We start from the raw sequence: 13,829 nt of genomic DNA, 5'->3' as shown, positions 1-13,829 counted from the left end.
GCCATGGGGAACAATTCCTTCCCCTTGGGGCTGTCAGGCACTGGGAGGGGCTGCCCAGGGAAGGGGTCGAGTCCCCACCCCTGGGGTGATTTAAAAGAAGGATAGATGAGGTGCTTAAGGACAGGGTTCAGTGGTGGGATGGCAGGGTTAGGTTAATGGTTGGACTCGATGATCTTAAAGGTCTTTTCCAACCAAAGTGATTCTATGAAACAGCCAGGCAGGAGGGTTAAAATGAGCTGAAGTCCCCCCCCGTACTAAGGTGACTTGTGCAAGCCCTTGCTGTGGGAGACATTCAGAAAGCATTAATAAGTGGAGGTGGGAGAGCTCTGCAGGCGGCTGGGGAACCGTGCGCCCCGGGGCCGCTGCTGCGCGCTGGGAGGACGCGGTAGACATTGGGCGTTAGCCTCGAGCTCTGCCTATGTGCCCTCCGCGTGTCAGGGGCAGGTCGCTGAGCTGCCCCTCTCTCCACCAGCCCCTGCTGAGGCCCATTTTTCGCCCTCGTTGCTACCCGATTCAGCACGCACAGCCTGCGCCACCGTTAAAGCCAAGCTTTATGTCCCAGGGAACGTTTAAAAACCGGCGCTGCCAGTCATGCCATTTTACCGTTGTGAAGGTACGAGCCGGCGAAGCTCCTCGCCCCTCACAGGGTTTTCTTCCCAAACCACAGGGTACCGAGGGCCTAACCCCGTTTCCCAGGGGCAGCCTCTCCCCGCCACTGCGGCAGGAGAAGCCGGCTTCCCTTAGGCAGCAATTCCCTCTTTCCCAACTCAAATTGCAGACTCAGGCTTGCACGCCTTTTAATGATCTCCAGAATCCTAACTATCCTGACGATCTTATCCCATGCTATTAGAATACTCCAAAGAATTATTAGGCAAGGCGTTCTGGCAACCCCCCCCCCATTTTCATAGCAAACAACAGCTGGGCCATGCTGTTTCTCTGTGGCGGTTTACTATTGCGTTTTGGAAAGGTTTCCGCACTTGTGTAACCCAGAAACAGATCTGAAGGAACTCGGTCCGCTGGGAGCAAAATGAACTGCAAGGCTGATGTTCCTGCGTTAGTCATTTCCGTATGCATTCCCGGCGGCTTCAGTTGCCCAACACCGTGTCACCCCACACAAGACAAACGAGATAAGTTTTCTCTTACTTGCCACCCATGCAGCGCTTTAGAGGGACAGACGGACGGACAGATGTGAGCGGTGAGCACCGGGGACCTCTTGGTGCCGGGCAGAGGAGCGTGCCCCCAGCGGGAGGAGCCGGGCCGGCCAGCTCCACCAGCATCCCATCGCCCATTCAAAGTACCAAGAGCTACTTTCCTTCTTCTCCATCATAAACTGGGGATGACCACACTGTAACCAAACATTTTCAGAGATATAAACGGAATTAAGGGGCTTAGCTCCCCCTCGATTTGGGTTCTTACCTGTTTCTGCTTTTCTAAAATCTTTCTAAAAAAAAATACCAAGTGACAAACCCATTAAAACCGAGTGCATCACACTGGGGAGCAACGCCAAAGCTGTGTGAAATCCACGGGAGGAAAAGCCAGGCACGGTCATTTGCTATGCAAATTGCCACATTACGTCGCCATACAAACCGCTGCGTTCTAATTCATTTTCCCATCAAAGACACAGAAAAAGTCAACGGTAGAACCCAGACTGATTAAAAAGGGTCTTTTCCCTCAGTGAGAGGGGGCCTCTTGTGTCTTTGTAGCATCACGTTTTGGTACTAAATTCGTGTGACGCGCACATAACACACATAAACAAGCCAAGAAGGCCAATGGCATCCTGGCTTGTATCAGGAGTGGTGTGGCCAGCAGGAGTAAGGAAGTGACCGTGCCCCTGTACTCAGTGCTGGTGAGGCCGCACCTTGAATACTGTGTTCAATTTTGGGCCCTCACTCCAAGAAAGACATTGCCTTGCTGGAGCATGTCCAGAGGAGAGCCACAAAGCTGGGGAGGGGTCTGGAGCACAAGGCTTATGGGGAGCTGGGGGGGTTCAGCCTGGAGCAGAGGAGGCTGAGGGGAGCCCTCATCGCTCCCTACAACTGCCTGAGAGGAGGGGGGAGCCGGGGGGGTCGGGCTCTGCTCCCAGGGAAGGGGCGATGGGACGAGGGGCAGCGGCCTCAAGTTGTGCCAGGGCAGGGTAAGGTTGGCCATGGGGAACAATTCCTTCCCCTTGGGGCTGTCAGGCACTGGAAGGGGTCGAGTCCCCAGCCCTGGGGGGATTTAAAAGAAGGACAGATGAGGTGCTTAGAGCCAGGGTTCAGTGGTGGGATGGCAGGGTTAGGTTAATGGTTGGACTCGATGATCTTAAAGGTCTTTTCCAACCAAAGTGGTTCTATGATTCTAAGCACCCATGCCCCCCGCTGGGGAAAGATTCATTCCCTCATGCTCCTGACCTCTGATTGGCATCAGTTTGGCCCGCTAAGGCAGCTCTTCTGCTGCCCATCAGCACCTTCTCTCGGGCAGGGACCGGCCTGCTGTGTCCTCTGGTTCTCCTGCCGGCGCTGAGCGGGGCTGGGGGCGGGCAGGAAGCTGCCGGCTGGAGCCCGTGGCAGGGATTGCCTCGGCCCCCCTGCCCTCCTCACTGCCCTACCCAGCCAACTCCAAAGCATTTTAACCACCTGGCATGCATCCCGCTTACCGAACCCAGCAGGAGAAACGAGCTACTTCTCACCTGAGCGAGGGAGCTCCGTCCTCCAACACCGTCCAGCGCTTCCCACCGTACTTGTCCACCCACATCAACATTTTCCCTCCCTTCGAGGCCTCTCCTCATCTCCCACCTCAAACGATGGGAACAGAACTGGCAGCAGAGAGGAAATCTCAGCAGGGGCTGCTTATTCCTTCCCTATCCGTTTAGCTGACACTACGAATCTCATTTTGGAAACGGGGCTGCTCCGAGAAGCATCCTCTCCAGTTAGTTAGCTGCTGGGAGCCGACACGTGCCACAAAAGCAGCCCTGGTGACCCTTGTGCCAGGGAGCAGACACACAGAAGGCACTGGCTAGCGCTTACCATTACAGAGCACCGCGTGCAGGGTTAGCATCTCCCAATCCATCGGAGGCAACGGTGAGTCCTGGGGACGCTCCGCTCCGATGTGACACTGGAATTGTCCATTCTGCTGGCCCCGTGCTGGAAGAGCCCAAAGGGTGGTCCTCACCCTGGCAGGTCTTCACCTCTTAGGAGATGGCTTTCAGAACTCCATCTGTCAGCGGAACAGGCTCCCTTTGCGTGGGAACAGGGCTACTCACGGAATACTTAGCAACCTCCACTATTGCCACTGTTCAAAGTCTTCTCCTTCCCATGTGATCTAGGGGCATAAGGAGTTTTTCTTGGGAAAGCCTATGAGCCTTGGAATGGCTGCAGGTTGTATGTACCCAACTTTCTCCATTTTTTCAATTTTCCCTTCATACAGATTTCTGTGGGTTTTACTACTCTGGCTCTGGGTGCCTGCGGTTGGAATCAAGCCCCTATCCTTGCTTTTATTTAAGAATGATTTTCCCTTGTTATTGCCAAGAATTGGAGATGATTTAAGCAGATGGATGCCCCTGCTCCCACCGTCGGGAGGTGAGCGCAGCCCCCCCGACACAGACGGAGCGCACAAGTCGCTTTCTAGGCATTCTTGATCCATTCCCGCTTTTTTTGCTTTCTTAAAAAAATTTTACAAGCTTTTTCTCAGCTATGAAGTCTGGGTTTTCTTCTACTCAAGCACATTTCAGAGCAAACAGGATAAAGCCTGTACAGCAGACACCGTGGATCCTGTATTTACTTTCATTTGGTAATTATCTGGCTACCACCAAGGGACTCTCTCCCCACGCGCTGCATGGCTCCGACCCTCAGCTGCGTTACCACGGCCTCGCCGACAAGCGCTGCAGCAGGTCTGAAGCTGAGCACTTCGTGAGTCTCGTTTCTTGGACGTACCTTGACTATCATTGCAATGCCTCTCCCTGACTCCTACAACTCTAAACCGAGGGTTGAGGATTTGCAGCAAACATGCTTCCATTCCCAGCCTTGCCATAGACCTCCTGCCTGGTTACAGAATCTCAGAATCCCAGCATGGCCGGGGCTGGCAGGGCCCTCGGGAGCTCACCCAGTGCCACCCCCCTGCCCAAGCAGGCTCACCCAGAGCAGGGGGCACAGGACAGCGTCCAGGTGGGGGGTGAAGATCTCCAGAGAAGGAGACTCCACAGCCCCCCTGGGCAGCCTGGGCCAGGGCTCGGGCACCCTCACAGTCAACAAGTTCTTCCTCACGTTCACCTGGAACCTCTTCTGCTTCAGTTTGTGCCCGTGGTCCCTTGTCCTAGCACTGGGCACCACTGGGATGAGTCTGGCTCCGACCCTGTGACACCCACCCTTGAGATATTTGTACGTGTTGATGAGGTCCCCTCTCAGCCTTCTCTTCTCCAGGCTGAACAAGCCCAGCTCCCTCAGCCTTTCCTCGTAGGGGAGATGCTCCAGTCCCCTCATCATCCTTGTTGCCCTCCTCTGGACTCTCCCCAGGAGTTCCTCATCTTTCTTGAACCGGGGAGCCCAGAACTGGTCCCAGTGCTCCAGGTGGGGGCTCGCCAGGGCAGAGTAGAACAGGAGGGCAACTGCCCTGCTGGCCACGCTCCTCTTGATGCACCCCAGGATGCCATTGGCCTTCTTGGCCACCAGGGCACCCTGCTGGCTCATGGTCAGCTTGTCGTCCACCACACCATACAGCGGATGACATTCTCCGCTTGTCGACTGCCTACGCTTTTCAGCCCTGTTGTCTAATGTGTCCAGTTACAGCTCATACAAATGTTCTTTGTGTATTAACTCAACCTTCAACGTAGAGCAATTAATAAATCAATTGTGAAAAGTCAAGGCTGGGGAGTGAACCTGCCAGGAAACACCCAGCTACCCAGTCATCATTACCACTGAAAGTGTTTTTCCTGGATATAAACGGACAAGAGTTGGAACAAGGGAAATTCCAGTTAGACAGGAGCGGGGGGGAAATCCTAACAAGGGTCATCAACCACGAGACCAAGGGCCCAGAAAGGCTGTGGGATCTCCATCCTTGAAAATATTGAAAACACAACTGCCGGGTTACTGTGCTTTGATTCTGCGAAACGCTGAGCCGCAGCGGCCAGGCAGAGAGGGGCACAAAAAGGGGACTGAGAGCTGTCCCAGGAGACGGGATCTAATTCACGCTCTACAGAGTAGCACCTTGATTTTCCTCCATTCGTGTCACAACTTTCGGATGCTCACTCAAGGGAAGAATTGGATTGATTTTATTTTTTGAAGCTGGACGTAAATAACTGCACGCAGGATGACACCAGTGTTGATCACCGAGCTCTGGCAGCCAACTGCTAAATTGCACCGCCCAGCACGTTAGTGGAATCACACGGCACCGGGCTGATGTGAGCTGGGAGGAAGAACACCAATCCAACTCCATACCCAACCGTCCAGCCTCCCTGGTGACAGGTACCGTTAAAAAGCAGAGGAGAGACTGGAAAGATTAAACCAAAGACACTTTCCAAGTACAAGATGAACCCCAAACTCCACCTGAGGACAACTGCAAGGGCAAAGCAAGCAGACCTGAAACCTAATCAAGGGCCAGCCCTCAGTACAAGAGCATACGGCGGACACGCATCTCGGGCCGTGTTCACCAGGGGGCGTTCTGGGCTGATACCAAAGTAATAGGGGCTCGTAGAACCAGACAGACGTAGCTGCTGGGTTATATTTTCCAGTAACCAGTTGATTCCACCGTTGTGCTGTCTGATACTGATATCTGAGCAAGGGAGGTCAAATCTAGTTCAGGTTATGGCTAACCAGGCCGAGAGCACAGTTCCGCCTGCAGCGTAAGCACACACTCAGACCCTCAGAGCAGGCTGTAATTCCATTGCACTCAAAGGTATTACTCATCTACTTCCATTTCTAGAAGGACTGGATGGTTTTCTCATTATTTTTCCTCCCACTTCTCCTCCTCCTCAGATCCCATCTCTTCTTTCCCCACGTATTGTTAATACATCCACCACCCGCACTCGTTTTCCTTTGTACCATGCCATGCTGTTCCTGTTTGAAGAGTACTTGGCTGACTCTCTCTCCTTTGATTAAGCAAACTGTTACCTGAAAAAAAGCAAAAAACCCCTAACCTCACAAACCAATATTCCATCAAGGACTTCAGTGAATCCTGTTAAGTTTCAATTTTCTAGAAGGCGGCTGATTTAAAACCAAAAGCTCTAGCAGTTCTGGATAAAGAGGCAGCACGTCTTTAGATGAGTACATGCACAGGTTATGACCACCAACCCAACCCACACAGGGATGCCCATATGGTAATGCAGCACGTTACCAAGTGCGGTGCGCTAAGTCTCCACAGAAATCCGTCCCATCTTTCCCGTTATTACCGACGCACAAACCTGCGTGGTGTGCTGTGCAGTATCTAAAACATCCTCCATCAGAACACAGGTCATGAGAAATTCGGCTGAGAAAGAGTTCAGACACCTTCTGGCATGACGACGTCTCTAAGAAACACTAATGTGCCTGGGGAAGTGCTGAGGGAGGTCTCCGAAGCAGGCAATAGTCTTCCCATTCTTCTACCTTCTGTTCCAGCGTTTCATTCCCAGGCAACCAGGAGCAATTCCCAAATCATTTCTTCCTCCTACATGTTTCCCACCTGGGACAAAGACACTCGAACCCAGTGCCATGGCAACCCCAGCAGCCACACAAGCACTTTGGGTCTTTAGGGAAAATGAAAATTCTGAAAGGAAGCTGGAAGATAAAGGCTCCTATTCCTCAGTTCCCACTGTTAGGAAGTAATTGCAAAAATACTTCCATCAGTAGCGCACTCTGGCTGAATTGGTTGTCCTTTAAAAAAATACCACAGTGCAAAGAAGAAGATAAAACAGGAAAATTCTGAGAACATTAACATGCTGCGTAACCTCCGAGCTTACAGTTGGTTGTCATCATCACACGGTATGACAAGAGAATGCATAGAAAAAATAATAAACGAGTGACCTCTTTGTGATCAGCTCAAGCAGAACACGATCCCAAACTTGCCTCATCAGCCCACTGACGTAAACCTGAGTCTTCTCACCGACTCCAGCAGCCTTGGATCAGGCCTCTACGTTTCTGAGTGATACAATTTGGATTTTATCGTTCTGCACTCCTGAGCCTGATCCAGCAGAACTTGCAAGGAAGGCCTCCTGGGTGCAAATCTGATCTGAAACTCTACGGTTCTTGGCCCGTTTCTGTTGTTTCTTGGGTGCTTTCAGGGCACAAGGTTAATGATCGCACATCTTGGGGATGTTTCTCAGCTCATTAACCAACGAGAAGAGATTCCTTTCATCCTGTCCAGACAGAATGATATCATCCTTATACTTTCAAAACCTTCCAACTCAGGCTTGTCCAGAGAGCATTTCTTCCCACTCCTAAGTGAAAACCTATTTTGGTGATAAAACCTTAAAGATTTATTTAAATGACATTTTAACATGACAGCCTCATACGTTCTTCTAGTTTTTTCAGCTTTGCATGCACCGCTCCTTTGGCCTCTGTCCCGCAGGCCTTTCGCTCCCAACACGGAGCCTTTTGATCTCTGTTTCTTTTTGCCCTTAAGACTGTGTATTTTTTCCTTTAACAGAGGTTATTTGGGAATAACGCTCATGTCACAAACACCAATCGCAAGTACCTGTAGTACTCAATTAAAACGAGAAGCCCAGATGTTCAGCGTCTTTAGGATCAAGACTTAAATGACTGGGGAAGTTGAGCTTACAAAACGTCGTCCCGGGGCAATCTGATACGGAAGAGCCGTTAGAGATAATCGCGCCTATTTACACCCCTGAGGAACGCTAGAGATCGTCCCGCTCTATGATAGGATTCCCAGACTACACCTAACCAGATGCTCATCCCAGATGTTTAAAAACAAACTTCCACTGTCTTTAATAAGGAGTCTCAGGAGCTGTGCTGCTCCGTGCCCCCGGCCCTACGGAGCAGTCAAATGGTAGAGCAGAGCGCGCCCTCGGTGGCACCCTGGGAGCTGCTGCCCCGCAGGGCACGTCCGCATCGGCAGGGGACACCAAGTCACCCAGCTGCTCCTATGGCCCCACAGCACAGCAACATCCTCAAATTGTCTGCAGAAACAGCGTCGATCCTTGCATCCATGGCCTTCCTGATCCAGTACAGACACGGGCGATGCTGAAGTAGTGACGCCTCCAACAGGACTATACCCTAAGCAGCTCACTCATTTCGGTCTAACAATAAACGTAGGTTAAGTGTGGCGACCCATCGTAGCTCAAACTAGGAGACCCCCCGCTTTTCAAACGCCCAGATTAGTGGCTGGTCAGAAGCTGTTGGCTGTGGAAATAACACCTGCCCCTCCTCCCTCCAGGCATCCATCACCTTTTCTAAAGCTGAAAATATTCACGAGGATTGCTGGGCTGCTACGTCCCCACTGTCAATAAACGCGTTTCTGGGCTGTGTTTCTCCTCCAGCCCAAGCCAAACAAAAGCACGCTGCATTAGCTGGGAATTCCTGTGAACTTCTGAGGGCCCCCTCCTTCCCTGCATTCCTACCCAGGCGAGCGAGAAGGTCCTCTGCAGCCTGAGCAGCCGGCCTCAGCTCACTGCCGCTTGCTGTAAGCACCTACCTGTTCATTCGTGTTCTCCCGATGGTTGATTCCACCTCGCTTCGGAGCACAGAGACAAAGCTCCAAGCGTTTTCTCAAACTCAGGCAAAACTTAGGACAGTACATGTATTCTGACATCGTGGTCTGAGCATTCTTGTTCCAGGCCATGATTACATCAAACATTACGAGCTGACCGTTTTTTCACATGGTTGTCTGTGTGACTCCTGCCTGACCCGGTTCTTCACAAGGAAGAAGAATCGAGAGCCTTTCCCGTTCCCAGGGGAGAAATCCGCTTGGCGTTTGCAGATGCTGTGTCACATCCTACCACGTTTAAGTGGTTTTCAATAGCTGGGACTTCCCAGGGGAGGCCCTGGTCACCGTCCTGCAGAGCTTCCTCGGTCCAGAAGAGCTGACCCAAGGCTCAGCACCGTAAACCAGCAAACAGGCTTACCCAGTGCAATGGGGACCGCACGTACCAGTGAGGTGGTCGGTTTTTTACATGATTTTAACATTACCTGGCTAAGACCTGCTCCTTCTTGCTGGTCCCTGCATTCCCTCACATTGGCAGAAGAAAGATGAGGTTCCAAGAAACACAGCAAACCAAGATCCTTGGCATGAGCAGATAGCCCACCCGTGAGATACAAATACACGCTCCTGCCACCAGTCTGACAAATATGGAAAATTATCCACGTTTCCCTGCTATCACAGAGCGAGAGCACAGGCATTTTTATAAGCAATGACCAAGTGTTCAGGGCCATTTATATGCAAGGGTTCATATTCACACCAGAAAGACTGAAAAGAGTGGGGTATAAAAAGGCCATAATTAATGAAGGGTTCCCTCAAGGAGTCTATATCGGTGCGCGCACACATAAAGACCAAGAGATGCCCAGCAGTTCAGAGGTACCTGGACTACCTCTTCAAAGGCTCAGCCTCTGGAATATTTTCCTAGCTCCTTAACTTGAGAGATGAAGAAATGTAAAAAAAAAAAAAAAAAAACCAAAACAAATTTTAAAAGAGAAAGAAAGAAGGGGGGGTGGGGGGAAAGAAAGCATGTGCTATGCTATTGCTTCACTTTTCTTTCTGAAATAGTCACATTTCTGCCCATCTTCTACCGAGTGTTTGCGGGGCTCTTCCCCATGCTTAATGAAAGAGGTCAAAAACCCCAACAAACCACCTTACAAAAAGGCTACGTAAGCATTTTGGTGTGTGAAGATGCCGAAGCTCCCCAGCACTCCTAGCCCATGCACGCAGAGGGAAGGAAAACCAAGGCCTATCCATAAACGTTACGAGGTTGGTAATCCTACAGCATTCCTCAAACCAATGAGGCAGGATTTCCCAGCTCATTGCTTGAGCGCTTCGTGCAAGGCACTTCTGAGGAAACCAACCTCTACACAAAGCTAACGAAGAAGACAATAGGGTGGTGCACCATCGGCCATCATTCCCAAAGCGGCTACAGAAAGCCATGGATACCGTAACCTCCATCAGCGCAGGGCGCTGCCCCGGGGCAGGGCTGCATTGCCGCAGATGCGGAAAGGCTAAACCCACGCTACCCGGTAGCTTGAGGCATCCCAGTATCTTCTCCAGAAACCCAGATCTCTGGTTCCCACCTTTCCAAGAAAGCTCGCTGAAAATTCATCACAAATAACTGCAATAAATTAAAAAAAGGAAAGTGAAGCAGACAGATGGCGTGTGGTTATTGCGATGAGAACACAGCGCAGGAGCCAACAAATGCTCCGCTACGCACATGAGGCTCCTTCCTCGCCGAATGCCCCGCAGGTGCCCACATCCACCTTTCCGCACCCGGTGCCCCTTGCCACGCTGACCGCTATTACCCACTGCACGGGTCTCTTCCAGACGAGTGCTACAATAGCGTGACAGAACCAGATCCCCTCTGCCCAAGGATGGAATGAAGCCATCTACCAGAAACGAGCCTTTTTGGTCTGAACTTCTCGATAGACAGGGCATCAGCTACAGGCACAGGGCTTTGACACCAACCGAAAAGAACGCGCTAAGTTACAGGAACGGAGCTGCTGTCCTGACGTGCTCCCTCTGACCAAACCAAAGAAGATGGGGAGACGCTGAGGACATTAAGACCCTCTCAGAGGACTGACCAAATCCCAGACAACATTCAAAGATTCTGAGGTTGGACAGACTCATCAAGTAGATGTTCATCATCTCGCTAACCTTCGTATATTATGCGCTGCCATTTAGAAATTCCTGAATTGTTTGCCTCAGCCACTGCGTGCTCCTGCTAAAATTCCCCACGTTGTAGCTACCTGAACTTTGCAAAGGCTTCCATGGATTCCAAACATAGATAAAGCCTGTCAGCACATGAAAGGTTGCGGAGGGAAGAGATGCTGAATTCGCCGAAGCAGACCCAGAAGGTCCACCATCAGGCACGCACTGTGTCTCACCGGGCTCGGGGTCTGCCAGCCCAGCTGACAAAGTGATTTCAACCCAGGAGCATCGGGCTGAGCCCATGGCCACCACCACAGAGGCTCATTTCGCACCGGTCGGTCGGTCGCCCAGCAGAGACGCGCGAGCTAGGTTTGAGTGGCCTTGCTGGGGTACTAGAGGCAAAGAACCTTTGGCAGCACAGGTCTCGGGAGAAGCCAGGGCGGTGAGCCTGCACGGTTCAGGCTGCTGCTCGGCTACTGCTGTGCCACCCCGCCCTCAGCAGCAGGGACTCATCCCCTGAAAGACCAATAAAAGCCCAACAGATTTCATTTGAAATGGCTGTCAGTTCTTACCTGCTCAGTCACACACAAAACCCACACCAAATAATTTAAGTCGCTGAGGACTGGCAACGAGGAATTGCTTGATTCCTCTCTGATATTTGTATCTAATTCCAGTTCTGTGTCTTGCATGTAGTTGTTCTTGTCCTTCTCAAACCCTCTTAAGTTCCAAGAACATGTGAACACCAAGTACAAACAGGAATTTGAGAAGCTGAGAGATGTTGAAAGAAAGGCAGAGCGCTGAAGGGGAATGGAGCTGCTCTTCCATCCTCAGCCCACAGCACCAAACCCCTCAATGTTCACTATGCAATGCGTCGGCCGGTAAGGATATGTGGAATATTAAAAAGGGGGGGAAAAACATACAAGGAATGGATTAAACTACGCAATAATTATTCTCAGATGGACCAGACACATTATCTTCAAGACAAGAGGAGAATCCTTGGATATGTCAAAATACATCCGATCAAAACAACTGCCTTCAAACCGCAGTAATTGCAACCAGTAGAGGAAGGAAAACAGTACCAGTCATTGGCACGATTTAGCTGTTACTCAGAAAGAAACAGGACCCAAACTTCAAACAGAAGTTGTACGGACAGGCGAGTCTTAAGAACAACTTGGAACATTGAAGTCATACGAGTATTTCTATTAACATCTCATGTCCCACAATATCCTACCAACTTAGGCACAGCTCAGGCTTGTTTCCACTCAGATGAGTACAAACTTTGCCCTTGGTTAAGGAAGGAAAAACCAAGCATTTTGCAACATTTCTTGACGAGGACACCGTGTGGCTGAGTTCTGCTCTCCTGGATGAAAGCACACGGGCACTGCTCTTGGCAGAGGAACCGCGGGTATGACCGGTGGCATATTTCAGCAACACATTTGAACGCTTTCTTTCCAAACAGCTCAGTCAAACCCGCCTCTTTCAAAAGCTACCGTAGGCTAGAGTCACCCAGAACGGATTTGCAAACCGTCAGCGCAGGGTACTGTACCTTCTGTATGGACGTCGGGGAGCGTGTCGGTGGGATGCTGCGCTACAGCTGACCGCCTGTACACCATGTGGATTCTTCCCTTCTCCTCTTCCATTTGCTTTCCTCTTTCCAAAGGCTCAATGAAGTATTCATCCTTATCCGTTCTTATCATTCCAGCCTGGCGAGGAAGAGAGAAAGCACACCAACATGTCATTTGAGAGCCTAAAGACCCGGCCTGATGCTTTAAACACAAATATCAAGAGGGGTGAAGAGAAGATGCTCAGCGTGTTACTGCCCTGTAAGACTCAAATTACTGCTGGGTTTCCTTTGCTCGGGCTCTTGCGGGAGGCGGTATCCCTCTGCTCCCTGGGGACGTTCATCTGGCTGAGGCCACTCTTCAAAGGCATGAAGGGAAGATCTTGCATATGTACGAGATACCTTACCCCTTCAAAATCACAACTAAGACCAAAGCCACGTAGGAGTTTGCCATTTGTAAGCTCTGCACAGCTATTCCGAGCCCGGCATGCTGAGCACTGCGTACTGCTGTGTCCTGCTAATCCTTACCCCATGTATATCCCCGAATCCCTGACGGCTCAGGCCCTTCACTAAAATCAGCAGAAGCCATACGGTTTCCTACTTAAATGAACAGTTCCATCCTACAACTACATACCTATCGACAATTCTTCAAACCCCTTTCTCTACGCCTTCCGCCCCTGTGAAAGCCGCGGGACAGGTTTGCAGAGAAGGCAGATTTATCCCGGCCATTACCACAATTAAACTCAGCGGATTACGTCGCACCTGCCTAAGTCCAGTTTAAGGGAAGAGAGACTCATGCTCAGGAGGAAAAATTTCTTTGCTGGCGCTCAAATCCCAGTAAGTAATGGTGAAGGAAATCTGGCAATGCACTCAAGGCAACAGTCACTTAACAAAACCCCGCTGACGTCAAAGGGCAGCAAGGCTTGTCTTCTTCCAGCACAGCCAGTGAAAGCAAGAACATCACGCAGGGGAAAACGGACACAGAATACTGGGAAGCACCAATGGGATACGTATTTTGAGGAATCTGAAAGGTACTGTCAAGGAGAGCAGGGTGGCAGAGCCCCATCCCACACGGCTGCTGCGGAGGCGCTGGGACCGGTGATGTCGGCCAGGGTGCCGGAGGTGTTGGGGCAAACACCCCGCAGCCAACCCACCCTGGAACTCCTGCAAACATTTCGCTCTAGGGTCAAGGCGCGATGTCTGCTCAGCTCAAACCAAGGCGTGCGAAACCTCCTGTTCTCATCCCGCCTCCATCCCTTCCAGAGGTGAGCTTAGGTCTCGCACACAGGGAACCGGGCAGGAGAGCCCTTCAGCTACAGCTGCCATCGCTCGCCGGCAGCAGAGCGACGCCTTGGCTTTGTCCACAAACCCAAGCAGCCCCTGCAAGAGAGCTCAGCAACTGCAGATTTCACTGCACGTAAGGCAGGAATTCATAGAATCATAGAATGTTTGGGGCTGGAAGGGACCCCCAGAGGTCACCCAGCCCAACCCCCCTGCAGGGAGCAGGGACACC

General features: G+C 51.4%; 1 protein-coding gene across 1 annotated transcript in view; it reads right to left on the bottom strand.

The window, feature by feature from the left end:
- Window positions 1–13,829, bottom strand: part of ADAMTS3 (ADAM metallopeptidase with thrombospondin type 1 motif 3) — a 108,409-nt gene that overhangs the window by 50,734 nt on the left and 43,846 nt on the right. The window contains exon 4 of the mRNA XM_035892614.1: window positions 12,302–12,458. Coding sequence (XP_035748507.1) covers window positions 12,302–12,458 — 157 coding nt within the window. The remainder of the gene's footprint in view (window positions 1–12,301; window positions 12,459–13,829) is intronic.

This window comes from Egretta garzetta, unplaced genomic scaffold, assembly GCF_000687185.1.
Source record: "Egretta garzetta isolate BGI_Z169 unplaced genomic scaffold, ASM68718v1 scaffold414, whole genome shotgun sequence".
NCBI lineage: Eukaryota > Metazoa > Chordata > Aves > Pelecaniformes > Ardeidae > Egretta > Egretta garzetta.
This window is presented reverse-complemented; position numbering and strand designations above follow the sequence as displayed.